Here is a 27,327-nt window from a genome sequence, read left to right as displayed (position 1 = left end):
CTCCATGTTCTGGAAGGTTCCTTAGAGATTAGAGAGGTTTCAATATTGGAAGGCCTTGCTGACGATGCGGAATCTGCTTGGGATTCTCTCGCTCTCTCTCTGTCCCTCCCCGCTTTCGCGCACTCTGTTTCTAAGTGAACGGATGAATATCGGGAGACAAGTCGTAACCGCAGTATTGCATGGGTCCTATCCCCTCCACGCCTCTCGTCCATCTGGAAGAAGTCACCGTCTTAATCATCTCTGAACACGCACCCATCCCTCCCTCTGACCAGCCTGCTAATCCCCCTGACAGAGGAGGGAGGCCACCAAGTAGAGGCACGCAGGACAATGTGACTGGTGTGAGGTTAAGACACCGGATGACTGCTCTGTCCTGAGCACACGCCGTGCATGTAACCCGTCTGCCATCTGGGGACGTGACCCTGACTCGGCTTTCCCAATGGCTCTTTCCCGGTGGCTCTTTCCCAATGGCTCTTCTATTTACAGAAGCGGCTGGTGCTGGCACGTGAGCAGCTCCCATCCGCGCATCTGCGTGAGCTCCCCGAGTCCGCACGGCCCGCCGTTTCTCCCCGCAACAATAAGCGGCTGTCCCAGTCACCCCGTCCTCTTACTATCGGTGTCTGCGGGACCACAGCCAGACACTGGTCCTCACCTTCCGGACATCTGCCAACCCCCCGCAGGGTGCGGGCCTGGCCCGGCCCCAGGCCGCCCTGTGCCCCCCCGTCAGACTCGGACCCTTCCCCGGGGAACTCATACGTGGCCACGGACCGAATTGTGCCCCCCGCCCCCAAATTCATTTGTTGGAGTCCTGACACCCAGTGCGATGAGGGAGGGCTTTCAGGAGGTCAGATGAGTTCGTAAAGGTCAGGGTCCTACTCTGATAAGACGGTGGCCTTACACAGAGAAGAGAGAGCGGTCTCCTTCTCTTTGCGCGCACACACTGAGGCAGGGCCGCCGTGACAAGGTGACCGTCTACAAACCAGGAAGAAACAAACCCGCCAGATCCTCCCCCGGGACTTCCAGCCTCCAGAACTGGGAGAAGCTGGCATTCTGTTGCTCGCGTCCCCCCCAGCGGACGAAGACACACACGGGCGCAGAGACGAAGAAACCCACCGGCCCAGACGGCGAGGCCTGAGTGTTCTACCCCAGCCCCGGGCTGGGACACGAATGTACACGCGAATCGCGGATCTGTGTACCCTTGTTGCTAGTTTTCCCTAAAGCCCCGACTGAGATACTTACCTCCAGGTTCTATATTTGGACCGTGGCATTTGGGCAGGACTCGCCTCCATTTGGAGCCACCAGCCCGCCATCCCAAGACCGCGCGCTGGGCTAAGTGTGCCGGGGAGCCCAGAGCCATTTCCCTGGAGGCTCATTCCCACCCAGAATCCCTGACTCTGAAGCCGGTTCACCTCCCGCCTCCCCAAGAAGGTGGCAGATGGACCCCTTGGCTGGTGCAGGCTCCGTGCTCAAGGACAACTCCGTGATGCTGGGGACCCCTGAGCGGGCCTCCGGGGGGGCCGGCTCCTCAGCTCCCACAGCACGGCTGAGCTCTGCGTTCCACTCTCTCCTGGGTGTCGCGTCCTCTCTCTGCAATGGAGCCGGAGGGAACGCGCCTGCCCGGTAATTAAGGTTAATGAGCACACTCCATCTGGAGGGCGGAAAGGCGAATCTGTTTTTCTGAGTGCACATCCTTGGCGTTCATCCCAGCCAGAAGGATCCAGAAAACACGGATAATCTGGGGCATGCCGCAGGGTTCGAGAGCCCCTCGTCCCGGCCCCAGACAAGACAGAGGTGGTCCAAAGGCAGCTTCTCCGAGGTCTGACCTCTGCAACCTGTGCAGGGCATCTGATGAGAACTTACGGCGGATCCTGGGCCTGGGATCGCAGAGTCTGTGTCTGAGGCCGGACCGAGTCCTGCCGTGAGCGTCCGGCACATCCCTCCTTCCCTGAGAGCCCCCAGAGCCCACGGCACAGGCCTGGCCGGGCCAGAAAGGCGGGCTGCCTCCAAGTTCAGCTCTCACTGCTCCGAGACTCCGAGAGACCTCCTGCTCCCCATATTCCAGTGTCTTTGCGTGTGAGATAGATGTGTTTTCAGGGTACGGTTCGAGGAACTCTAGGATTTCTGTGGATGCCTGGAAAGGAAGATGCACACCACCCTCAAGGTGGTGTTTCTGCAGGGTAGCTGGATTGCTTCTGTGGGTCAGCGGTTGCAGGAGACGGGTGTACTTTGGGGGGAAAAGACAAAGCAAATATGCTCAGGTAATAGGTACAGATTCTGCACGATGGGATGTAGGCACTAATTACAACATCGTTTGCACTGGTCTTAAACCCCCGGAGCAATTAAAGCAGGAGCGGGTCTTGGCCGAGCCGTGAGCAGGGCACCAACCTCCCGCCCCCGACACGTGCGTGCATCCATATCGACCTTCAAAGGTTCTTTTTACTTCCCACGAACTCTGTCATATTTGAAGGACTGGTCCTCCACTCTTTCACTTGGCAAAATTTCTTGGCCCTCATTTGTGCGTGTGTGTGTGTGTGTGCGCTCCTTTTCAATGGCCTCGGAGTATTTGGCGACACAGATTCAGACCGTGATGGTGGTGACCACTGCAATACTGACGTTCGCTTTGTTGTCCCTTTTTTACCGTCCCCACAATGCTGCAACAGTGACCATCTTTCGAAATCCCGGCGCAAAGGAGCAGGAGAACTCTGACCAGACACAGGCGTCCTCCCCGCCAGGCCGGGGCTCCCGCGGAATCACGAGTGGCCGTCAGCTAACGACCAGCGCCGTCAGGTTTCCTGCCCTCGCAGAGATTCAAGCATCAGCGGCTGGATAATTCTGAGCAGTTCACCTCACACGCTACTCACCTGTCTCAAGGCCCTGAAGACGAAATCTAAATTCAAGGCATGCCAACAAGAAACGGCCCAGGGAAACTCCAGCCTCTCGATCTAGAACCCCGGAGCGCGAGACCGCAGAAGTGTTGTCGAAGCAGACGTGGTCACTAGCCTGGTTAACGAGACGTGAACCCCAGCTGAGTGAGCTCAGTTCCATATTGGATTAGCTCACCTGCCTAAATTCTAGCTGCTTCCCAGAGAAAGCGGTAAGCCTCCTGTACCCGAGGGTAATGCCATCCAGAGCCACGACAATTGTTCTATCAGTGCTTGGCATCCCAGTGAAATTTCTATCATAGATGTATCAAGACATCAACAGGGGCGCCTGGGTGGTTCAGTCTTAAGGTTAAGCAGCCGACTCCTGATTTCGGCTCAGGTTGTGATCTCACACTTTCTGAGTTTGAGCCCCGCATGGGGCTCTGTGCTCACAGCACAGAGCCTGCTTCGGATCCTTTGTCTTTCCGCCCCTCCCACGTTCTCTCGCTCTCAAAACTGAATAAATGTTAAAAACAATTAAAAAGAAAAAAAGAAACTGAACCAAAAGAAAGAAAAAACTGTACAAGCAAACCCACGGATGAGCTAGACATTAGAGTTATCAGATGTGGTCTTTAAAAAATAGTGATGAGTTGTGTTCAAGATAGTAGCTAACAAGGAGGAAAATCCCACTGGAGAGCTGGAACATTTTTTTAAAGGTTCACATGGAAATTATACAACTGAAAAGTATGGCTTAAATGAACATTTGAATAGATAGATCTAGCAGCTAATTGGATACAGCAGGAGAGAAGATGAGCGGACCGGAAGCTGGTTCAGTAGAAAGCATTCAGACAACAGCATAAAAAGAAAAACAAACACAGAAATAAAGTGTAACAGACAAACTGACATAATGAAAAGGCCTATGTGTACTTGGAGAGCCGGAAAGGGGAAAGAGAGAGAACAGGACAGACGAGTGTTTGAAGAGGGGAATACAGACAAAAGCACGCCCAGACCATCCACAGGGAACCAAAGACAGAGGGAAGACCTTTAAGGCAGTCGGAGACACAGGCACATTACCTTCAAAGAAGCCAACAGGTAAGACCGAAGGGAGTATTGTCCCCACGAGCCCTTCCTTCCTGAGAGTCGTGCTGGAGAACATCTGCGCTGATGGGCAACCCCAGCCGCAGGCCCAGGTGAGCACTGAATGTGTCGAACCGGAAAACGCAGATTAAAAAACAGTACGGAAGGGTGACATAACAGAACCGGCTACAACGTAAAGAACAGGGAAAGAAGGTGGAAATTGGGATGAGCCTCCCCAGTTCCTTCACCTGTAATGACTGGGAACAAAAGGACATCGAACGTTGACAGTTCAGTTACAGAAACGTAAGCACAGCCAAGAACAGAGAAACAACCAAAGGCTAATACTAGTCACGAAAATCGGGCGGAGGAAGACAACGGAGACACAGGAGTAGGACTCAGGGATAAAGGAAGAGTCACAAATAGGAGATAAAAATCAGACGAACAAATAAAATATTAATCTCAACTCTGTGCTTCCACGGTCAAGAAAGAGACCAAAAATCCGAGCGAAAAACGGGTAAGAGGTAACAACAGACTAGAATAGCAACGATCCGGCCATTCGGCTCTGGATCTACGCACCTCAAGGCATCGAAGCGGGGCCCCCAGGAGACATCCGCGCGCACGGATTCGCGGCAGCATCGTCCGCAACGGCCAAGGGCTGGAAGCAGCCCACCTACCCGTCCGTGGAGGAACGGAGCGGAATATTACCCAGCTTAGCAAGGAAGGAGGGCCCGACGGCTGCCACCGCAGGATGAGCCTGGTGGACACGATGCCGACTGAAGTGAGCCGCCAGAAAGGGACAGAGGCTGCAGCATCCACTCCCGTGAGGTCCCGAGAGGAGCCAAGTGCACCGAGACAGAAAGGAGGTGGTGGGTGCCGGGGGCCGGCTGTTTAATGGCGACCGAGTTTCAGTTTTGCAGGATGAAGACTTCGGGAGGCGGACGGTGGGGCTGGTGGGTGGCCCAACGCTGCCGGTGTCCTTAGTGCCCCTGAAATGCACACCGTGGAAAATCTTACGTGACGTATACTTTACGAGAAATTGTAAAACGCTGTAATTTTTATTTTATTTATTAATAAATGCTTCACGCCCAGCACGGAGCCCAATGTGGGCTTGAACTCATGACCCCGAGATCGAGACCTGAGCTGAGATCAAGAGTCAGAGGCTTAACCGACTGAGCCACCCAGGCGCCCCTGAAATGCTATAGCTTTTGAAAGAAAGAAGGAGATTGAAAAAGCAGCACTAGAATAAAGCCTTCGGCCCCGGCACCGTGCCCGGTGAAGAGCCACCGGGTCAGCCCTTCCTGCCAGACCAGGTGGCACCAGGGCCGCGTGTCCCAGGAAGTGACGGGCTCTCGTCCTCTTCTGTTGCAGCTGCCACCCGCACAGGTGCCCGCGACTGAGTGAAAGGCCACCGCTGTCGCTGGCTCCCCGCGGTCACGTCCGGCCACCCACCCCCCGCCCTCCCAGAGCAGCCTGACCCAGAGTTCGGGCCACCCGGCAGCCCTTCTGACGTGGTGACCGCTCCGACCGGCAGGTCAGTGCCCTCTGGGGACGGGGGGAATCTGAGCGAGGGGGACGAACGGTCACCAGCGGTGATGGATGTGCCGGGACCCGCCGGCCCGAGGCTCACCTCCGTGTGGTCCTGAAGTCCGGAGGGACGGGGGAGACTGGTCCCCACTCTGCCTCCTGCCAGCGGAGGGAGAGGCCTGCGGAGGCCACGTGTGCAGGGACAGCAGCCCTGCCCTGGGGAGACCCCCTTCGTCAGAGCACGGCCCCCCGCCCCGGGGGCCAGGGACCACAGAGCGCATCCCCACCTGGGACACGGCCTGACCGCGCTGGCCTCGTCACCGCCCGCAGCAGGGAGGTGAAGGCGTGCGGGACGGTCATCTGACATTCCCCCGCAAGGCGGGTCCCTGTGATCGCCCAACCGGGTCTTCCGACGACCCCTGTGGCTTCCGCCCCTGTCCCTCAGTGGGGGGAGGGCGCAGACCCTCCGTGGGACCCCGTCCGGTGCAGGGGGGCCTGTGCGGTCCGTCCATACGTTCCGCTCAACATTCCGCTGCCAAACGGCTTCTGCTGCTGCAGCGAACTCACTCGTGACCTCGTTCCTGCACCGCTCTGAGCGCCCCGGGTCGGCGCCGGGCAGACCCGGAGGCGTCATGACATCGCCCTCCCCGGGGCCGGGCGGCAGGAACAAGTGTGGGAGCTCCGTCCTCGGTCACCTGTCCCCGCTGCCCGGGCGGCACGGGCCCCGCCACAGACCGCGGTCGCCCACGAGGTTGGCCTTTGGGTCCCGGGGAGGACGCGTGTGCCCTGGGCCCCTCACGCCCTCAGGAGGGGCCGGGCGGCGAGGGGTCGCTCCAGGGCCGTGACCCCCCTCCCCCCGCCCCGGCAGGCCGGACTGTGGCCCTGCCTCCCCACAGCCCTGGCTCCCCGCAGGCGTGGAAAATGGTACCTGTCGACCCCGGGCTGGAGGAGGAGCCCGCAGCCGCAGCCCCGACATGGAGGAGCCCACGCCCGAGCCCGTCTTCGTGGACGTGGACAAAGGGCTGACCCTGGCCTGCTTCGTCTTCCTCTGCCTCTTCCTCGTGGTCATGATCATTCGCTGCGCCAAGGTCATCATGGACCCGTACAGCGCCATCCCCACGTCCACCTGGGAGGAGCAGCACCTGGATGACTGAGGCGCGGCCGGGGGACCCCGAGTCCCCCGGCCGCCCCGTGTCCCCTGGCCGCCCGAGTCCCCCGGCTGCCCTGTGTCCCCCGGCCGCCCGAGTCCCCCGGCCACTCCCGAGTCCCCTGGCCGCCCCGTGTCCCCTGGCCACCCCATGTCCCCCGGCTGTCCGCCCGCAAGCCCGTGGAGCCGGGATGTAGGCGGTTCGCTGCTCCCTCTGGAGCCCCAGAGGGAAGTGAGCGGGGTGCCAAGGGGGGCTCGAGGGTGGCCCAGCCTGGACGTGCCAACGGCACGGGCCCCGGAGGCCCGCGGAGGAGGTCCCTCGCGGGGACTCAGTGTGGGACGACGGGGTGGCCCCCGTCCCTGGCTCCTGCGCACCTTCTGGGAGGGGATCCGGGGCAGACACGCACCATCACGCAACAGAGCCCTCGCTGTGGGGACACCGTCTGCCCTTAACATGCAAAGCAGCACTCGCGCCAGCCCCCTGACCCCGAGTCCGGCCCGGAGGCCGGTGGGTGTGCAGGTGGAGGCCAGCGTTCTCACAAGGCACAGGGCTGCTTCCGGGCAGTATTTTTTTTTTTTTTAACTAAAACACAGGGGGGTCTATTTTTCCTGTCATAGATGAAATGTGCATCTTGGGAGCTTGGGAAAATACAGAAAAATAGAAGGAAAGGGGAAAATAACACCTATAATCCCACCTCCCCAAAGCCACCATTTTGATATATTTCTCCCAGGCTCTTTTTACACGTCTTTTTAAATAGCCCAATTCACACATACGCACGACGTTGTGCCGCCTCCTCCCATCCCATCAGCCCCCCCTCGGCCGTCACCCACATCTGTGACCACGGAGTCCGCAATGCTGGTCCCGAATCCCGGCCCCGTTCCTTCCTCGCTACAGGACCCCCAACAGCTCGGTCAGCCTCTCTGAGCCCCAATTCCCTCACCTGTGACACGAGGGAGTGACGTCTACCTCACAAGGTTGTCATGAGGACGGAACGAAGGAGCACTCCTTGACTCCCCCACCCCGGGGAGAAGCCAGGGGCCTGAGCCGGGAGCGCGGGGGCTCTGGGACCCCCTCCCCGCAGAGCCTGGAACCCTGGAAGCTCCTCAACCTCCCGGGGCCGCTTCCAAAGCCAAATCTCCCGGCCAGGACCCCTGGTCAAAGGGACACTCACAGCAACCTCTTCCAGCACCTGACCTCAAGGGATATGGTGTCTATCGATTTACACAACTGTCATTGTCGTATGTTTAAGAACATACGGTATGCAGTTAGGCTGGACTGCCTGAAGCCCCTTCCTCCCAGGCATCTATGCCGTCCCTGCAAGGGGTGGCCGGCCACCCCCCAGGGACAGACCTGCACCTGTGGGGAAACCCAATGCTCCCTTCCCCTCACCGGCATCCCCGCTCCGGGCCCCCCTGCAACCCGGGCCACCTGGGCAACAGGCTTCCAAAGCACCGTCACCACCAGGTGACCCCGAAAATGAACAAGACCACGGCTGTTCAGGCACGTTCCGGGGCCTGTCCGGCTGTCCTCCCCCCACACACGCACGCACACGCTAGGTGGGACGCACAAAGGGACAGCTGGGAGAGGCGGCCAGCCCAGATGCGCCGGAGGCTCTGTCTGAGAGAAGGATCTAGAGCAAGGACCTTGTGCATTGCCCCAGGCCCAGCAGCAGCCTTCACTGTGCAGCCTGCCTCAGAGACACGCACTTCTGTCAAAAGCACATCAGCATGGATTTGCAGCGTGAATGAGCGCCATCTCCCCGTCAGTTAATAGCAAGCCCCAGGAGCAAAGAAAGTTCTGGAAGGCCTTGGCTGGAGGTACTTCAGAATCCGCAGGAGTGACGATCAGGCGCCCTAGGGCCGTGCCACCCCAACTGTGGTGAGAGACAGAGTGCATCTCCAGAGGTGAGGAGCATGCTGGGAATCCAGAACCCGGGCCCCACCCCAGACCTGCGGGGCCAGCGTCCCTGGGGGGTGGCGCCCAGGAACCTGTGGGCGAGACCCGCTGAGTGCCGGCCGGGCACACGGGAGTTAGAGAAGCACGGCCCCCGGGGTCCCTGGCCCCACCTCCCTCTTTTCCACACTTAACATCTGTGGGTGTTTCCCACCGTCTCTCTGGACTGGTTTGTTGTTGTTGTTGTTGTTTGGTTTTGGTGGCAAGAGGGAAGAATATTTCAGAAAAGATGAAAAATAAAAAACTCACGCCCCATCCAAGCCTCCCGTCAAACAGCGATTTTCACTGTGTATCCATACGCCCTCTTCTGACCCTTGCCCGAATGCAAGATATACTCCTTAGAAATGTCATCAGCTACATAATCTAAAACCCTACTCTCTCCTAACATTACCTCTGGAGCCCGCTGCCACGGCCTTCCCCGTTACCCTCTCGGTGGCCGTGGACGAGCCGTCTGGTGCATTGTCCACATTCCCATTTCCTAATGGGAATGTGCTTGGATCGCTTTCATTTTCCCTGTTCTTCATGTGCCAGGAGATGCAGGTGACGAAGGCCGAGAGCTCGCTCAGGACAGCGGGGAATAAATGTTCAAACCACACCCCCTCCACCTAAGAAAGCCGTAGGCCAGGGACGCCTGTCTAAGCCTTTGGCCCCGTTAAGGGGAACTCCGGGCATCTGCCGCTACTCCCTAATGCTACGGGAGGAGGAGGGGGATCTTCTGCGATCAGATCGTCTGAGCCAGTTCCTGGCTAGTTGAGGTGAGCTCTGGGGTTGTGGATGGAGAGAGAAACCGTCCCGCAAAAGAAATGAGCAGCGTTTTTGAAGACTGGAAGCTGGCAGAGAGGGAATGGAAGCAGAGAGAGAGAGGCCTGTGGAGCTGGCCACAGCTCGAGGCTTAAGGGAAACTGGGACCAGACAGAAACTCCCCGCCGCACAGAACGGGAGAAGGGCTCTGCTACAATCCCTCCCCGTTACTCCAAACCCTCAGTAAAGTCTGACACACAACCCCTTTCGCGTGGTGTCTGGGGCCACCTGCATGGTGGGCGGTGCGACGGAGTGCAGGGGGGGTAACAAAAACGGGCAGAAGCAGGACACCAGGACGACAGTCAGCGGGGGAAACACGGCCCCTGAGGACGCACAGACAGGCCGACCTGAGCAACGGGCCACGAGCTTCACCAGCTCGCAGCATCAATTTCACCGTCTCTGTTGGGTCTTTTCCAACTAGTTGCTCGCGTCTACGTGGTTTTATTGAATCGAGAGACGCGGGTCTCCCTCGCCCAAACATCATCCCAGACCTCGAGGTCAACCCAACCTTAAAGGGGCCCGTCCTGCTTCCAACACCAGCCGGAGAGGACTGCCAAGCCGGTGTGGTTTCCCGCCCCGCGGTCTCGCCGCTGAGGACCGGTCCTGTGGACTGGTCCTGTGATGGGTGACAACCTGCGGGGCCCCCTGGCCCATGGCCCGGCCAGCGGACAGGTGCCCCAGCTGAGCTCCCTGGGCACACACAGGTCATCTGCATCCAGGGGGACACACGGCCTCGGCTCTGCCAGCCTTCCCCCTGCGTGTCACTCCTGGACGGTCACCAGCTAAGGCTCTCCCTCCCTCCCGCGGGGTTTCTGTCTGGGCCCTGAATCAGTCAGCGTCCCGGCAGGAAGCAGAGGGCACAGCCAAAGCGTTTATGCTTCGAGGGCTTAACGAAAGACTATTCAGAGGTCAGGCAGGGCTGAGGGAAGCGACACCGGATGGCAAAGCACCACACAGGCCACGGGGGGGAGCCGTGGCCAGCTTGGCCTGACGTGGCAAGGAGAAGGAATGTTCTCAGAACCCGGCAGGAGCCGTGGCCACAGGGAGACGGTTAAGACTTGTGCCCGAACTGCAGCCCAGCAGGAAGAGCGTGGAGGGAAACGCATACCTTGACCTCGACACTCCCCCGTCCAGTCTCTCCTCTGGACCTTCCATCAGCCAAAAACAACAGAACCTGATGGTCTGGGAGCCCCGGGTGAAGCGGTTCGTGTCTGTTAGCGTTCTGGAGCGAACAAAACATAACGAGTACAACCCACCCCTATTACATTCAGCATCCGTTCATGAACTCTGCTTGGATGGGGAAAAATTATATGCCCTCCACGTAGGGGGACGAAGGTCCATCTGCCGCCATATTGTCTGGGCGGGGGAGGGGCGATACCGACCTGGGCCCACTGCCCACCCGGACCGTACCCCCCTCTAGGTGAGTAAACGGAGCGGCTCCTATAACGCACAGCTGCTACGGCCCTCCCCTCCGGGCCTGGGGCTTGAAGCGTGGTGTCATTTTCCAGCACCTTCTCCGCGACCCCTCACCTCCTGCGTTCCCTTGGCTCTCGGGAGTATTCTATCTGCTGGAATCTCCCAAACCTTCATCTGTGGAGGATCCAGACTCCTGGTGCCCGGTCTTCCTTGGGCCGCCAGCTTCTACAGGCCCACAGGGAACGTGAAGGGGTCTGAAGGCCTCACGTGGAGGCGTGTTTGGAAGCTCGGAGCACGCTAGGGCAACACCGCCCGACCCTCGTCTCGGGACAGAGAACGTCAGCGTCGCCGGGGAGTCTGTTAGGATCCGAGTTCACGCCCCCACCTCAGACCTGCAGAAGTGGGGGGCACGGGACGGGGGTCCCCAGGGAGCCGCTTGCCCCGGCTGTGTGGAGGGAACCCCGCTTCCCACGGCTCCTGGGATGGGACCCCCCGGCGGCACGGTGAGCCCCTTCTCTGCCCCCGCGTTCAACACGAGGCAGCCCGAATGACCACAGGAGGATCTCGGTTTCTAGCCTGACAGACCCACACCCGTGTACCCCCGGGGGACGCACTTCCTCTCCCTCGCGAAGAGTTGTGTTTTTATTTTTTTAATGTTTATTTATTTTTGAGAGAGAGAGAGAGAGAGTGAGCAGGGAGGGGCAGAGAGAGAGGGAGACACAGAATCGGAAGCAGGCTCCAGGCTCCGAGCCGTCAGCACAGAGCCCGACGCGGGGCTCGAGCCCACAGACCGTGAGATCATGACCTGAGCCGAAGTCGGACGCTTAACTGACTGAGCCCCCAGGCACCCCAGCCTCCCAAAGAATTTTCAAAGCCACCGGGTCCAAGGAGACAAGGGTGAGAAGCAGAAATTCCGTACGTGGGTCGTTAGGTTTAATAGTGGGAAGATTCACTTCTGTCTCCATTCCTTGGCTCCGGGACCTTCCAGGCAGGGGAGACGGTGCCCCTGTCTGCCCCAGACACCCCCGAACCATCGGGTCTCCTGGGTCCTCAAGGCACCACCGCCCGGCCCCTCCCAGTCCGCGGAACCCAGCATCAGTGAAGTCCGGGGGGCTCCTGCCTTCAGGCTCCTTTGTCCGCAGTATTGCAGGGACGCTCCAGGCACCCCCTCGCGTACTCCCAGCATTCACCGAGGGCGGCTTAATTTCAGGACTATTTGCAGAAGTGTAGACGAGTTTAAGAGAACCAGCAGGGATGGTGAGTCAGCCAGGACTGGGGACAGTGAGAAGCCGTTGCCACCGCTTGCCTGGGGAGGGACAGTGGCCCCCGAATCCAGCAAGGGCGGTGGCCATGCTCTCTTTGGGAGCCGTGAGCCACGGTGGAAGGACACAGGGGGACACAGGCCCCCAAACCCATGGCCCAGAAGGGAGGGGGTGTGGAGAACAAACACCCCGACCGCTTTCTCCCTCTGCACTTTCTCCTCTGCCGCCCCCCGCCAGCCAGGAGCCGCAGGACAGGAGCCTGGGTGATGTCATCCACAGGGGTGGCCTCCCGGGACGAGACAGGGCAGGGAAGGCTGGAGAGGAGGACGGGGCGGAAACCGCATCGGGCCCTCGGGGTTTTCCCTGCAGCAGACCTCAGGCATGGCCCCGCTCGTGCACCAAAACCAGCTTTCTGACTTCGAGAGTTCGGGAAAGGGGCCGGGAGCAGCAGTCCTCGATGCCCCCTGGGCTGCTTCTGTGCGGTGGTCCACTCCCCCCACCGCCCGGCTGCCCCGGACACAGGGGCCTTGCCTCGTCCTGGGAATCCCCTCCTCCAGGAAAAGGAGCGTCTTCTGGTCTGACACACAGTCAAGGGGGTCCACAGAGCTGACAGCCCTTCGGCCTGACCACACACAAGGAAGCAGCCGGCCGGCACCCCCCTTGTCACGCTCGATAAGCCCCCCGCCCCCCGCACAGCCCTGAGCCCACGAGGTGCGGAGAGGTGGGGCTTCACCCCAGAAGCAGACGGGGACTCGGAACAGTGACCCCAGGCCGAGAGGCTGGACACCCAGGAGGCGGGAGCTGGAACAGACGTCCTGCGAGCACATCCTTCCTCCTCGCGGATCGCCAGGTGAGGCGCTGCTATGACCCAGACGACCTTGGAGCCGGGCTCCCAGACGTGACAGCGCCCCCCACACTTGTGAGCAGCTCCCGTGTGACAGCGGTTTGGACGCAGGAGTAAGGCACAGCCCTGCCCGGAGAAGCCCCCTGCCCCGGGTCAAGGCCAGAGTTCCAACCACTGCGCCGTGATTCCCCCGGAGGCTCGAAGTTCCGGAGCCGGGTCTCAGCTCTGCCGCCCAGCTGGAGGTGCGAGAGGGACGCGTGTCTTCGTTTACACAGAAAATACCAGAGACGACGTGGGGCCCAGAGAGGGGGGCGAGGGGGCCCTTCCTTGGGACTCGTGCTTCCGGGGGCCACCGTATTACAAACGGCCACGCACAGATCCCCGTCAGGGGTCACGGGGGCCCCTCTGTCCCCGGAGAGTCCGCCTGGTGTCACCCAACCTGCACCCTCGGTGCCCCTCCCGTGAGACACGCCGGCGGGCTTCAGGGAGGCGGCGCCCAGGACGGAAGCAATCGGTTCTTGCCCCAACTGGGGGCATTTTGCCGTTGTACCAAGTATCTATTTTCTTGCTCTCTTTCCGATTTGTGCTTCTGGAAACCCTCACAAATTAGCCTGGTAGTCACAACAGCTGCTTGTGGCAGTGAGGGCACATTTCACAATATTATCTGATTCCTATCAATCGATCTCTACACAGATCTCTTCCTAACAGATGACGAGCGATACGAATTATTTACTTTGGCAGCGAGGGGGAGGGTGAACACCAGGACTGCAAAGGGTGTTACTTTTATGAGACGTACGTGAAAGGATTTAACTTTTTTTTTAAACAAATTTAAACATTTCAGCTTGATTTAAATAGTTTTGATATGAAGCGTTAACATTCTTCAGTTACAATTTACGTCGTGCCTTTCATTTTAGTGGAAAGTTTCAATATTATCAAAGAAAACTAACGCAGAAAACGCACAGAGGATAACTTTAGTTTTGCAATTTTTAACCTTAAGGGTTTGGTTGAAAATATTTGCCTTTTGTACGTTCTGAGTACAAGTCGGTTTACTTTTTTAATCACGGAGATTCGTCTGTCAATGAAGCCCACGTTGTGCGAAAAGCCTGGCTATGACAAAATAGTGATTCCAAGGAAATGAAGGCAATAAACCTTAAAACTTTCTTGGAAAACGTTTGTGAAACAAGTCATGTATCTGTAGGTCTTCAGGGGTGATCCGAAACGGCCAACACTGTTCAGGTACAGCGATCAAACTGTTGTGTCTGATGCAAAGAGAAGACTGGTGGTCAGCAGAGGGGAGGGGGTGGGGTGAGACAGGGGATCGCGACGACCGGGTGGCATATGGGATTCGAATCCCTGTACCGTACGTCCGAATGCAACAGGTCACTGGGTATTAATTAATTAAACTTCAGTTGAAAAAAAAGGAAGATAAATTAGTTTGCTATGTTGCCCCTTTTCAACCCTCAAACGCCATAGATAGCTTTGAAATTTTGTCTCGTCCTTATCAAAGCATGTCAAGGTAGGAGAAGAGAATGTGTTTTATTTCAACATCGAGCTTGAGCTTTGAAACGTCGAGGCAGAAGGGAGCCTCCACGGGTCCCTGGCTTCAGGGGGTGGATCTGTGAATACAACAGAATCCCGTCGCTCCTGGTCTCCCGGGATCCATTCATCTGTTCGGCAAATGTAGGCGAAGTGCCTGCCACGTGCTGGCGGGTCAGTGCTAGGTGCTGGAGAACCTTCCAGCAGCAACAGCCAACAACTCTGCCCTCGGGAGCCCCACATCTAGAGAAGGAAGACGTGGCTCGGATCGTCACAGACAGCAGCGGTCTGTTGATCTCTGGGGTCAAGTCCTCGGTGGCCGCAGACATGTTCCGTCCCCATCCCCCCGTCCCCCCAGGAAAGGACCCACTGCCCAGCCTCTGGGTGTGCTCTCGGCACAGCGTTATTAGTCTGTGCGACCACGAAAAACAAACACATTGCCAGGAAGCCTCCACTCTGCCCTCTCCCGTTCGTCAGGGGCATCTGGGAGTCCTTTCTGCCTCTCCCTCCGGTGGGGGGGGGGCACTGCCGAGGGGAGGGACAGAGAGGGACACATACGGGACACAGATGCACACTTTGGAAGGCAATCCCCCCATGGGAATTTTTCCTGAGGTCGTTAGAAAGTATATGCCCCCCGGGGGCGCCTGGAGGAGCTCAGTCGGATGAGCCAGGTCGTGATCTCAACGTCAACCCAGGTCACGATCTCATGGTTTGTGGGTTCGAGCCTGTGCTGACAGCGTGGAGCCCGCTTGGGATTCTCTGTCTCCCTCTCTCTCTCTGCCCCTCCCCCATTTGTTCTCTCTCAAAATAAGTAAATAAACCTGAAAAAAAATTTTTAATATGCCTCCAAATTAAAGAAAGAAAGATAATGAAAATAGAACCTCTTTTGAGATCCATTCTGTGTGAGGGACTGTTGCGGGAGTTTTTACCACAATACCCGGGACCGGCTGTCCCGCCGCTTTGTCCCCGCACAAAACGAGCCGCTGGCAAAAGTTTATTAGAACAGATGAGACCGGGAGAGTGGTAGGAAAGCCCTGTGTAGACGGGGGACAGTCGGGAGTGAACGCCTGAGGACTCTAGGCGGGGGTCCTCGCCGCAGAAGGTCCTGGTCTCGCCTCCCCTCTCCCCTCCCCCTCGCGCCTTCCCAGGTCCCACCCTTACTGGGGGCACAACTCTAGGCGCTGGGTGCTCCGCTCCGCTGGGTGAGGGGTGGTCTGAGGCCACACTGAGGCCTTCGGTCACATTCCTGGGGGAAACCTGAGAGGGTAGGTAAGGTCTGGCACATTGTTAAGAGAAACCTTCTCCCGAGGGGGGCGGCTGTGGCCGGGCACTCCCAGCATTGTTCCAGAACGGGTGTTCCCCCCCACCAGGGACCTCAGGCCCTAATCCTCCTCTCTCGGCCTATTTTGTCTTATCTTTTCCAGTTGTAGAATCTTGGGAGAAACAATCCTCACTATACTTAAAGCCCTAAAGCTCCCTTGTCCCCAAGGAGAGGACAGCCGGAGGCCAGCCTCACCCGGCCCGCTCTAGCTGTGCAGCAGCACTCAAAGCTGGACCAGTGTCAGGGAGAGGGTGCAGGGCAGGGGCGGGGGGCGCTGGAGGCAAAAGGGCTCTCCTCCCTCCCCGCCCTGCGCAGGAGCGACAGGGGCTCCACCGGGCCCAGGGCAGTGGGGTGCCCCCGAGTCCAGCCGGCACCCCCAGCGTGACCATCCCGCCAGAAACCCCTCTGGCCTTGGCCCTCCTGCTCAGGGCGCGTCTCAAACGGATTCTACCCTGGGTCGCAGAACTCGTGGCTCATCCGTGTACCCTCGCCAGGGGCCGCGAGGGACAGGAAGCAGGAACGAAACAGGCGGAACCGGGAGCGGTTTGCCTCGGGGCGCAAAGACCACTGGTTCCCTTGTCCCCTGGGCTGCCCGGGGCACTTCCGGACCCAGGAGAGCAGCCAGGCCCAAGGAGCAGTCCTTGCTGGACGGGGTCCCGGATGGACCCGTGTTGAGACCCGCCGCTCTGGCTGCACGGATCCCGGCCGGCCCCACCGGCCCCGCGTCTAGGCTCCCTGATGCTCCGGTCCCGCAGATTTCCACGGCACCGCCTGCCCCCGGGGGCACTTCAAGCGAGGCGCGAGACCCGTGCGACTTCAACGAGACCCGTGTGACTTCAACGGCTGGGATCAGCATTCTCTGGCGCCAGCGGGGCCAAATGGACCGATAATGATTCAAACGACTTCCGTCCGCCAGCCGGAGACCTCCGGGAGCCCCGCCGTGCGCACCAGCTGTTCTGCTATGTAGACGCGAGGCCTTCAAGGAAAAGACGGTCGCGCGTGCAGACTGGAGCCAGGAGACGGAACTAAAGGAGCGATCTCAAAACCCAGCTGGAGAGCGGGGATCTCGGGGGAGCGACAGACACGGACGTGGTCCTGGGGCACCGGCCCCCAGGAGCGGAGGAAACCCCCCAGGAAGGGGCTGGCCTTCCAAACTCAGAGGGTATTTGGATCAGTCTTGTCTGGAGGGTAGGGGTCTGGGTGGTCTGCGGCCGTCTGCGCTGCACAGGATCTTCCGCCAAAACCGGCCGAGACTGGAGACCGTGGCAAGAGTCCCCTGGGCAAGAGCAGGTCAGCCTCAGAGCGCGAAGCCTCTGCCCAGCCTGCGGGCTGCAGGCTACTGGCGCCCCCCCCCCCCCCGGTATCCCTGCTCCCCTCCTTCTTTAGCAACTGAACCCTGGCTTGAACTGGAGAAACCATGAACGCAGCTAAAAAGGGACATCCCCAGACTTCCCTGCGGTGAGGTATGGTCTTGTCACCAGGTTCCCGCCAACGGTGTGGTGCTGCGCGCCCGGGACGGCCGCGTGAGCGACACAGCTCAGCCGGAAGGGGGGCTGCTTCCATCCCCCGCCCCCCCGCCCCAGCCTCCACCTCTTCCTCTTCTTTTTCTGTGCACCTGGAACTCGGGCGTGCTGGCTGGAGCTCCAGCAGCCTGTGGCACCGTGAGGTGGTTTCACCGTAAGGATGAAAAACACGTGTGGGGACGAGCAACGTGGGCCCTCGGTGTCGCTGTGGCGTTGCCTTCCAAACGCCACGGTTCCGGGCCCTGGAATGTTCCCGGAAATGAGAAGCATGCTTCATCCCCGGGGATTTGTACTGGCCGGTCCCTCTGCCTGGAGCATTCCCTCTCCAGACCTCCGACTGGCTTGCTCCCTCACTGCCTCCAGCCATCTGGCAGAAGAGCACTTAGAACCCAAGGCACTAAGGCCTTCTCTGAGCCCCTGTTTATAGCATCCGCGCCCCCCAGTGCTCCAGAGGACTTACACTCTCCTGCACACTGGGGGTCTTCTCCTTGCCCCTTCACTTATTGTCTGCCCCCCACTGGAATGTGAACATCACAAGAGCAGAGGTTTGGGTTATTCTGTGCTGTGTCTTATGTGCCCAGAACGGTGCTTGACACAGAGAAGACACTTGATGAAGACAGAATGAATGAATGAATGAATGAATGAATGGCATGATCTGACAGACAGGCTCTGGCATGAGGTCCGTCCGGCTCAAGAAAAGTCACCGTGGGCTCGAGGAACCAGGCTGGGGCTGGGGCTGCATGTTTGTCGTGGGCAGGGCGGAGCACATGGGGCGGGGCTCCCTCTCCGGATCCTTGTGGGTCTTGTGGGCCAACGAGGGAAGGAAAGCTAGCCCCCTGGCCCCTTTTCTGCCCTGGCATCTGTTCAGTTCAGGTGTGTGTGCCCACAACTTGGGGGCTCCGCCCAAGGTTCGCCATGTGCTGAGACAGCCACGGAGCCCGTGAACCAAGTCTGCTCCTCACGTGCCCCCATGAGGCAGCCCCCCAAGAGATACTGGATGTGTGGGGTGCTATGATGATTTTACGTGTCCACTTGGCCGGGCCATGGTACCCGCAGGTTTGGGCCAACGTTAGTCTAGAGGCTGCTGTGGAGGCATGTTTTAGATGAGGTGAACATTTAAGCAGGTGGACTTTGAGTAAACCAGACCACCTTCCATCATAATGTGGGTGGGCCTCATCTCATCAGGTGAAGGCCTTAGGAGAAAAAGGCCTGCTCTCCCCAGAAGGAGAGGGAATTCTGCAGCAGACCACCTTCGAGCTCACACCGTAGCTGTTCCCTGGGCCTCCAGCCTCCGGCCCACCCTGCAGATTCTGGACTTGCCGGCCTGCACAATCACGAGTAATTCCTTAAAATGCATTTCTCTACATACATCACATCCTACCGTCTCTGTTTCTCGGAGGACTCTAATGCAGGTGCCGCTGTTTCCACACCAGCGAGCGCGGGGAGGGCCGGGGTGTCTCATAGGAACGGTGACCGATGAGCCTCGCTGGTCAACCGCGGAGACCGTGAGGTGGGACACACCCTGACTTGTGGGTCCAATCAAGGGCACGAGTGGAGGTCACACGGACGGCACGGGGCTTCGAGCGTGGACACCGAGCACGACGGCTTTATTTACCACTGAACAAGGAGCCAGGCCCGCGGCCGCGGACGGCGGGGATCCCCGGGCAGGGGCGGTGAGCTCATGTCCGGGATGCGCAGAGCCTCACGCGGGCAGGAGAGCGGGCAGCACTTTCCCGGCACACTGGCCAAAGCCGACGCGGTACCCGTCCCCCTGGCAGTGCCCTGGGGTGGAGGAGGACAGGGTCAGGCGCGCAGCTGGGCCCTCGGCAGCACGACAAACACGACGGGCAACGAAGAGCGACCCTCCCGGAGCTGAGCCGAGCCGCGGGGGCGCGGACACGGAACGGTAGGTGCACCTGCCGCCAGGGACCCTTCGGAGCACCGGACCCGCGGCTTTGCTGACGGGCGCGCTCCGCCCCCGAGCGCGTTTGGGGTCAAACCGCACGTCTGCTGACGGAGTGCCTGGCCGCTCCGTGGCCAGGGGCCCCCCAGAACCCAGCTTCCTCATCTGAGAAGCAGATCGCGGGACGGTACCCACGGCGGGGGCTGCCACGGGCTGCCACGCCTGACACACGGGACCCGCGAATGCCCAGCGGGTGCCAGCTGCTGTGGCGGTTGCGAGCGAGGGACGGGGGCCGCACGCTCGGCCTCTGAGCGCGGCCCCTCTCTCGGGGTCGTGAGGGTTGGACGCACTATCTGGGTGAGGCCCCCGGCGCGATGCTCCGTAGGTGGGAGCTCCGGGCCCTCGATGCCCCGAAACAACGGCGAGGGTCTGCTCAGCGGAAGGGCCTGTGCAGACCGGACTCAGCAGGGAGGACACGGGAGCAGAGAGGAGGGGGCATCTGGGCTGGGATCTGATGGGTGCATAGGAGTTCACCGGGACACTGAGGGAACGGGAGGCACCCAGGCCCGGGCGGGAGACGAGTGTGGCGCACTTGTTCCGGGAAGCTGCCGGGGGAGGGGGCGGGGGGCTGAGAGCCCCGACGAGCCGTGTTCTGAGGCCACTGAGGGGACACGGACCAGCTTCCAGCCGGACAGTGACACGTTACCGCTGTGCCTTGAAGGGAGCCCAGCGTGGCTCTGGAGGACATGGACGGACACACAGACGCGTCGGCGTGAGGCCTCGGGCCCCAGGGCCCCCAGACTGGACCGCACCCCCGGGACCCTGGGCCTCGTGGAGGCCAGAGGAGCTGAAGAGGGCCGCGCCAGGCGGTGGTGACCGTGACCCCCTGCCGGGGTTGGCCCGTGACCCTGGCTCACACAAAGACACCACCAGATCCCCACCCCGCTGCAGACGGGCCCCAAATCAGGGGCCCCACCTGCTACCCGACGGGGAGAGGGGACGAGATGCCAGCGGCCAGGGGAGAGCACGGAAGCAGCATTTGTAGAGGGCCCTCCTCCCGGCGGGGACGCTGCCCTCCGCCCCCCAACTCGACACGGGTGCTCCGTTCGTCACCGGGGCCCCGCCACCCCCACTAACGCACCACCTGCTACCCGAACAAGGGTCCACGACGAGCCATCCTGGGGCGTGAGGCTGGCCGCTCCCTCCCCATTTACTGTTGGCACAGCAGGTGGCCAACATGGGGTTCTCTCTACCCCAGCGGGAGTGACATCCGGGGCCAGATGTCACTCGCTATGAAGGGCTGTCCGGTGTAGGACGCTCAGTGGCATCCCCGGCCACCACCCAGGGACAACTAAGACGGTGACTGTCCCCTGAGGGGCGAAGCTGTCCCGGTTGAGCCCACCTGTCCGGGGGAGGGCAGGAGCCGCACCCAGACGAGCGGGGACCCCAGGGTCTTCCCGAGCCCCCAGGTGCCGCTGCTGGGTCCAGAGGAAAGCTAGGCACAGGTGCATCCACGCAGGGATGGAGGGACCCGAGAGGTCAGGGCGCGTCACTGAGCTCTGGACGGAGGGGAAAGCCAGCGCGCCCCCACCTCCAACTGTGGACACAGAAGGTGACAGCATAACTCCTTCTCTGGAACCCGGGTCCTGGCACGCCGACCTCACCGGCCCTTCCCTGGAAACCACCTTCGGGCTACTCCCCACCCCACCCCACCCACAGAATGGGAAGCTGCCCCCTGCCCAGCACGCTGCACCTGCCAGCCCGCCCAGGCACACAGCCTCACCCTGCAGAGGAGCAAGCCCGGGGACACAGGAGCAGCCCCAGGCAGTGAGCTGGACCTGACACCAGGGGTGTCTCTGCCACTGGAGCTTCAGGGGGTCCCACCCATCTCACACCCTGAACCGAAGCAGAGGAAATGACCCAGGGAAGCGGGGGGGGGGGGGCGGCTTGCACCATGCAGAGGTGAGGGTGGTGACCTTCCCATCCCAGGGCAGTCACCGCATTCCAGAGCGTCCCCCCTGTGGAGACTGCGGTTTAAAGTCCTGGGTAGCCAAGGCCAAGGCCGATGGAGGCGGGAGGTCAGAACACGCAGACGCGGGCCCGGGGACGCCAGAGTGGGGACGAGGGAGGACAGATGGCTCTTCGGCCGGCCTGGAGCGCCACACGCTCACAACGGGGCACGCGGACAAGAGAAGTCGGACGGAGCCCGCGAGGCCTGGCCGCCCTCACCTGTTATGATGACTTCATCCCCGTCCAGCAGAAACTTCCTGGTCTGTCCGTTCCCCAGGTCGATGGCCTTCGTTCCCCTCCAGGACAGCTCCAACAAGGAGCCAAAGCTTTCGGGCTCCTTCACAGCAGGAAAGGGAAGACAGCCTCGCATGTGGTGAGCGTGTCGGCTGCAGAGTGGACGCCTAACAGAGCCTACGAGCCCCTGCCTCGTGGGACCGCCCGGCCACAGGGGCAGGCCCGAAGGTCCTCGGAGACTCACCGGCCCGCTGATGGTTCCAGAAGCCAAGAGGTCCCCCGGCCGAAGGTTGCAGCCATTGACAGAGTGGTGGGTCAGCTGCTGGAGCATCGTCCAGTACATGTACTGAGGGTGGGGACACAGGGGGACAGGAAAGGTGGCTCACCCCAGCCTCCGGCCGGCAGCCCACAACCACTCAAGGCAGACAGCCTCCCTAGGTGTTCTCCCGGTGCCCCGAATGGCTGGCAGCAGCATAAGCTGTCCTCCCGGAGCCACCCAGGCCCCCCCACCCCAGCTGAGCCACCCGGGCTGCCCCCCCACCCCAGCCGAGCCACCCGGGCTGCCCCCCCACCCCAGCCGAGCCACCCGGGCTGCCCCCCCCACCCCAGCCGAGCCACCCGGGCTGCCCCCCCCCACCCCAGCCGAGCCACCCGGGCTGCCCCCCCCCACCCCAGCCGAGCCACCCGGGCTGCCCCCCCCCACCCCAGCCGAGCCACCCGGGCTGCCCCCCCCACCCCAGCCGAGCCACCCGGGCTGCCCCCCCCCACCCCAGCCGAGCCACCCGGGCTGCCCCCCCCCACCCCAGCCGAGCCACCCGGGCTGCCCCCCCCCACCCCAGCCGAGCCACCCGGGCTGCCCCCCCCCACCCCAGCCGAGCCACCCGGGCTGCCCCCCCCCACCCCAGCCGAGCCACCCGGGCTGCCCCCCCCACCCCAGCCGAGCCACCCGGGCTGCCCCCCCCACCCCAGCCGAGCCACCCGGGTTGCCCCCGCACCCCAGCCGAGCCACCCGGGCTGCCCCCCGCACCCCAGCCGAGCCACCCGGGCTGCCCCCCGCACCCCAGCCGAGCCACCCGGGCTGCCCCCCCCACCCCAGCCGAGCCACCCGGGCTGCCCCCCCCACCCCAGCCGAGCCACCCGGGCTGCCCCCCCCACCCCAGCCGAGCCACCCGGGTTGCCCCCGCACCCCAGCCGAGCCACCCGGGTTGCCCCCCGCACCCCAGCCGAGCCACCCGGGTTGCCCCCCGCACCCCAGCCGAGCCACCCGGGTTGCCCCCCCCACCCCAGCCGAGCCACCCGGGTTGCCCCCCCCACCCCAGCCGAGCCACCCGGGTTGCCCCCACACCCCAGCCGAGCCACCCGGGTTGCCCCCCCACCTCAGCTGAGCCACCCAGGGCCCCTCCACCCCAGCTGAGCACTGGCTACAGCTTTGGCTCCTCTGCTCCTTCACAAGTCCCCAAGAAGGCAGACCTTCTCCCCACTCACACCCTCAGTCTGCAACCTGCTCATCTGTCCTCAATTACACGCTGCCCTGCAAATACCCCCGAGTCCTGAGTTGGCAGGGTTTAGGACCTCATCACAGCAGAGGCTTCTCGTGAGCAGGCCTTGCTTGCACTGCCCCCCACCTCCCCGCCCCCCTGGGCCCCGAAGCAGACATGGGCAATGGAGCAGAATGATTCGAACAGGATGTCAGGGAGAGCCCGGGAACAAAGGAGCACCGGGGTGGGGGGGCTCCGCTGGGGACGGGGGGGACGGGGGGAACCACGTGGCCACCAAGGTGCTCAGACGCAGTGCAAGTCCACAGCTTCTCAGACCTGACACTCCTGGCGAAGGAAAACTTAGAAGTGGGCTCGAACCCAGGAGTCCCCCCAAGAAGGCCCCCTGATCTTTTCTCAGCCTAAGGCGCCCATGACAATGTCCAATTCAAAAGGACACTAGAGCAGACGGGAATACGTTGATTCAGATGTGCAAGTGTTCAGCAAACACCAGAAAAGGTGCCCAGCCACACTACCCATCAGGGAGATGCAAACTGACCCCTGCACCCTCACTGACTACAGGAAAAGGCACACGGCAGCGCCTGTCGGCCAGCGGGGAGCGGCCGAGCAGCCAAAATGCTTACCTGCTGCTAGCGTGAGCAGGGACTGGCACAAGCGCTCTGGGGAACTGTCTCGAAGAGCTTCTAGGCTGAGTGTACAGATACACGTGCTCTGTGACCCAGGAAGTGTATTTCTGGATACACACCCAACTGAAAAGTGCCCGTGTGTGCACCAAGAGATGTGGCTTAGAATGTTCACCGTAGCTCTGTCCTGGCCCCGAACAGAAACAACCCACACGTCCCGCGAACCAGAATGTTCTAGAATGTTCGCACTAGCTCTGTCCTGGCCCTGAACGGAAACAACCCACACGTCCCGCGGACCAGAATGTTCTAGAATGTTCGCACTAGCTCTGTCCTGGCCCCGAACGGAAACAACCCACACGTCCCGCGGACCAGAATGTTCTAGAATGTTCGCACTAGCTCTGTCCTGGCCCCGAACGGAAACAACCCACACGTCCCGCGGACCAGAATGTTCTAGAATGTTCGCACTAGCTCTGTCCTGGCCCCGAACGGAAACAACCCACACGTCCCGCGGACCAGAATGTTCTAGAATGTTCGCACTAGCTCTGTCCTGGCCCCGAACGGAAACAACCCACACGTCCCGCGGACCAGAATGTTCTAGAATGTTCGCACTAGCTCTGTCCTGGCCCCGAACGGAAACAACCCACACGTCCCGCGGACCAGAATGTTCTAGAATGTTCGCACTAGCTCTGTCCTGGCCCCGAACGGAAACAACCCACACGTCCCACGAACCAGAATGTTCTAGAATGTTCGCAGTAGCTCTGTACTGGCCCCGAACGGAAACAACCCACACGTCCCGTGGACCAGAATGCTCTAGAATGTTCGCAGTAGCTCTGTACTGGCCCCGAACGAAAACAACCCACACGTCCCGCGGACCAGAATGTTCTAGAATGTTCACAGTAACTCTGTACTGGCCCCGAACGGAAACAACCCACACGTCTGTCAAGAGTAGAACATTTTACGAAATGAGATAATGAACCACCACTTAAACAATCAGACACCTGCCACGTTAGAGAAGCCTGAGGGAGGAGAACACACATTGTATGATTCCATTTCTATAAAAAACAGACCAACTTGACGTACGGCAACAGAAATCAGAAGAGAGATCACCCTGGTGGGGGTAGGGGGGTGGTGACGATGTGACAGGAGGGGACAGCAGGGGGCAGCTGAGACGCTGCCATTCCGGTCTGGGTGCAGGCGCACGGGGATGCTGACTTGGTGAAGCTAACTGAGCTGTGCACTTAAGAGTCTGCATTTTCCTCCCTGTGTGTTGGGCTTCAATTAGAAGTTTACTTGAAAAGAAGAAAAAAAAAAGTGACTTGGATCCATCCGCCCCCGGCAGGACTGAAGAAGCCAGAGGCTAGACCCTCGAGGGAACATCTGCCGTCCCCCGAGAACATCACTGGTCACATCTATGCAGGCATCTGGTGGGGGGTGGTCTCTGCGGCCTCTTTAGAAACAGGCCCACGCACTGCGCCACGACCGCATCCCAGGACGGACGCAATCCTCCTGTTCCTGCCGGCAGGACGGCCCTCTTTCCCGAAGGTCCAGGAAGGAGCACCCCCCCCCCCGGTTTCAAGGCTTACCTTAAAGTTGGACCTGCATATGGTGGCTGCCTGGCTCATTCCTTCTCCTGTTGGAAACAAGTAGCACTGACGGAGGGCCCTCGCTCCATTAATCGGGGCGGGGGGGGGGGGGAGGGAATGTGTAAGTGGGAGGGGGCATTTGTAAGGTAGATTGTTCTGTGGCCTACGCCTGCCATTGTCGGCCACGATTTCACCACAGAGCCGGGGAACCAGTGAACTGGCGGCCATCAGAGCCGAGACACCCGCACAGATGCCATCAGCCGGAGGCGGTGCACGTGTTGAAACCTGTGTGCCACGCCCCCTGGGGCCCTGTGGACAGCGGGGCCGTCTGTCCCCGGAGGACTCCTCCAGGGACGGGCAGGGTGCTGCTCGACGACCTACTTCTCCAGCAGTTATTAAACACCTCCTGCATGCAAGGCGCCGGGCTTTGCTGCTCGGTTCCTCGACGGGGTTTGCAACGAGAAGCTCTTTACTCCGTCCGAGGCCCGGGCCCTGGCTTCCCGCCCGCGGCTACACACAGCAGGTCAGGGCCCCCACGCCCGCTCCCGCCCACACGCGTCCCGCAGATCCCGACAGGGACCGTCACGACGGCACCTTCGGGACTGCAGGGGGGAGGGGGCCTGGGAAACCGTCCCTGTGCTCAGTCCTCCCCTTCTAGGTCTTTCTACATCTCCCGACACCGCCTTCTTGATAACCCCGTCCCCTCCCCCAACCGGGCTCTCCCCTGGATGTTTCTGGACAGATGAAAGGAAGACAGAAACGGGCCCCAGAGAGGGTCCGTGGGTAGGAGACTAGCCCGGGACCGACAGCCCTGGGTTTTCCTCTCAGCCTTGCCATCAGCCCCTAAGTGCCTTTCCTCTCTGAGCCTCAGTTTCCTCTCTGAGCCTCAGTTTCCCAAAGTCTACCACGGAAGAGCGGGACTGGCTGGTGCGGTTTTGCAGTGGATGCTACGGCAGCCGCGAGCCCTTCCTACAACTCCTCCCTCTGGGGAGCGTCCTGCTCCTGTGGGTGACAGTGCCGTCCCCTCCTGCAGGACACAGCCTGCTGCCGGGAAGCACCTCTATCAGGGCTGACGCTGGAGCTGGCCAGACAGCAGGGCCCGGCGCGCGTACATAGGTTAAGAGGAGGAGAGCGATCCAGGAAGGGCGCGGCCAGGGGTCTGTGTCGGTCCCTGGGCAAACCCTCCCCTTGGGGGCCTCCAAGGTCCCCCATCAGGAATGGAGGTGACACCGGCCTCTTCCTCGGTACCGGCTCTGTTCTAAACCTTTGCACGACGCCACGTCCTTTACCCTCGCGACCGCGCGGTCCAGTCAATGCCATCACTGTCCCATTTTACGGATGACAGACTGAGGCCCAGACGGGTTCAGCTCCTTGCCCAGAGTCCTACAGCTAAGCGGTGTGGAGTGGACCCCAGCCACGGTCTGCAGGGCCAGGCTCTTCACACTAATGCTCTACTGGCCTTCGGAGCTGAGCCGTAGAGCCACCGGGGGTTGTGGGCCGTGGTCCCCGGGCCGTCCGCAAGGCTCTCGGGGCTGACCCGGGGTAGGGTGCAGGGGACAGGGTGTGTGGTCTCAGGGAGCAGAGCCGGGCTTCCCGACAGGCACGAGGGAGGGGTCACCAGTGGTGTGTGAGTGGAGGCTGGGGCGACCCTGGCTGGGGTGGGGGGGCGGTGCTGGAGAGGGGATTCAGACAGCGGAGGCAGGTCCCAGACCCCGTGCTTTCTGGCCCTAACAGTCGAGAGCTCAGCAATACGTCACCAACGTCCTATGGGCCCAGTGTGGCATGCTTTGCGTGCGAGGTGTCCCTTCCCCCTTTCCTTTGCAAGACCCCCATGGGGCTCTAAGGCTGCAGTGGGAGACACCCTCTCACCAGCCACCCTCTGCCCCCCGGGACTCCAGGAGCCCACCTGGACACAGTCTCTGAGCGCACGACAGTACCTTTCAGGGTGACAGACAGGTTGATGTCGAACGTGTAGGGCCGGTCGTGGCGGAGATACGGCAGGGGCTTGGGGTCCTGTGAGGGCAGAGCAGAGCACAGAGGGCTGCTGGTTGAGGGGCCGCGCTGGCCCAGGCGGGGCCCCCAGCAGACCAGCTCCCCAGGCACAAGGGGTCTGACGTAGGACTGTCCCTGGACGGCAGGGACACTGGTGGTCACATGTGCCGGGCTCTGGGAAACGCAGCCGAGGGGGGAACATCCGCAGGTCAAAGGTGCAGGG

General features: G+C 61.0%; 2 protein-coding genes across 3 annotated transcripts in view; one reads left to right on the top strand and one right to left on the bottom strand.

The window, feature by feature from the left end:
* The window catches only part of CTXND1 (cortexin domain containing 1), a 35,093-nt gene extending 28,480 nt beyond the window's left edge, over window positions 1-6,613 (top strand). The window contains exons 2-3 of the mRNA XM_078449097.2: window positions 5,304-5,466; window positions 6,372-6,613. Coding sequence (XP_078305223.1) covers window positions 6,434-6,613 — 180 coding nt within the window. The 5' untranslated portion in view covers window positions 5,304-5,466; window positions 6,372-6,433. The remainder of the gene's footprint in view (window positions 1-5,303; window positions 5,467-6,371) is intronic.
* FAH (fumarylacetoacetate hydrolase) overlaps window positions 1-27,327 on the bottom strand; it is a 52,358-nt gene that overhangs the window by 11,899 nt on the left and 13,132 nt on the right. The window contains exons 10-14 of one of the 2 annotated variants that reach the window (XR_013556487.2): window positions 27,050-27,125; window positions 25,113-25,159; window positions 21,655-21,756; window positions 21,396-21,513; window positions 3,933-4,921 (exon numbers count right to left, since the gene is read on the bottom strand). Coding sequence is in view for 1 of the 2 variants with exons in the window: in XM_078449096.2 (XP_078305222.2) it covers window positions 18,966-19,045; window positions 21,396-21,513; window positions 21,655-21,756; window positions 25,113-25,159; window positions 27,050-27,125 (423 nt within the window). In the remaining variant the exon portion in view is untranslated. Of the gene's footprint in view, window positions 1-3,932; window positions 4,922-18,841; window positions 19,046-21,395; window positions 21,514-21,654; window positions 21,757-25,112; window positions 25,160-27,049; window positions 27,126-27,327 lie in introns of those variants that run through there. The other variant, XM_078449096.2, reaches the window with a different exon arrangement.

This window comes from Panthera onca, chromosome B3, assembly GCF_046562875.1.
Source record: "Panthera onca isolate mPanOnc1 chromosome B3, mPanOnc1 haplotype 2, whole genome shotgun sequence".
In the NCBI taxonomy this organism is placed as follows: Eukaryota; Metazoa; Chordata; class Mammalia; order Carnivora; family Felidae; genus Panthera; species Panthera onca.
Note: the sequence above shows the minus strand (reverse complement) of the source record. Positions and strands in the feature narration are given on the sequence as shown.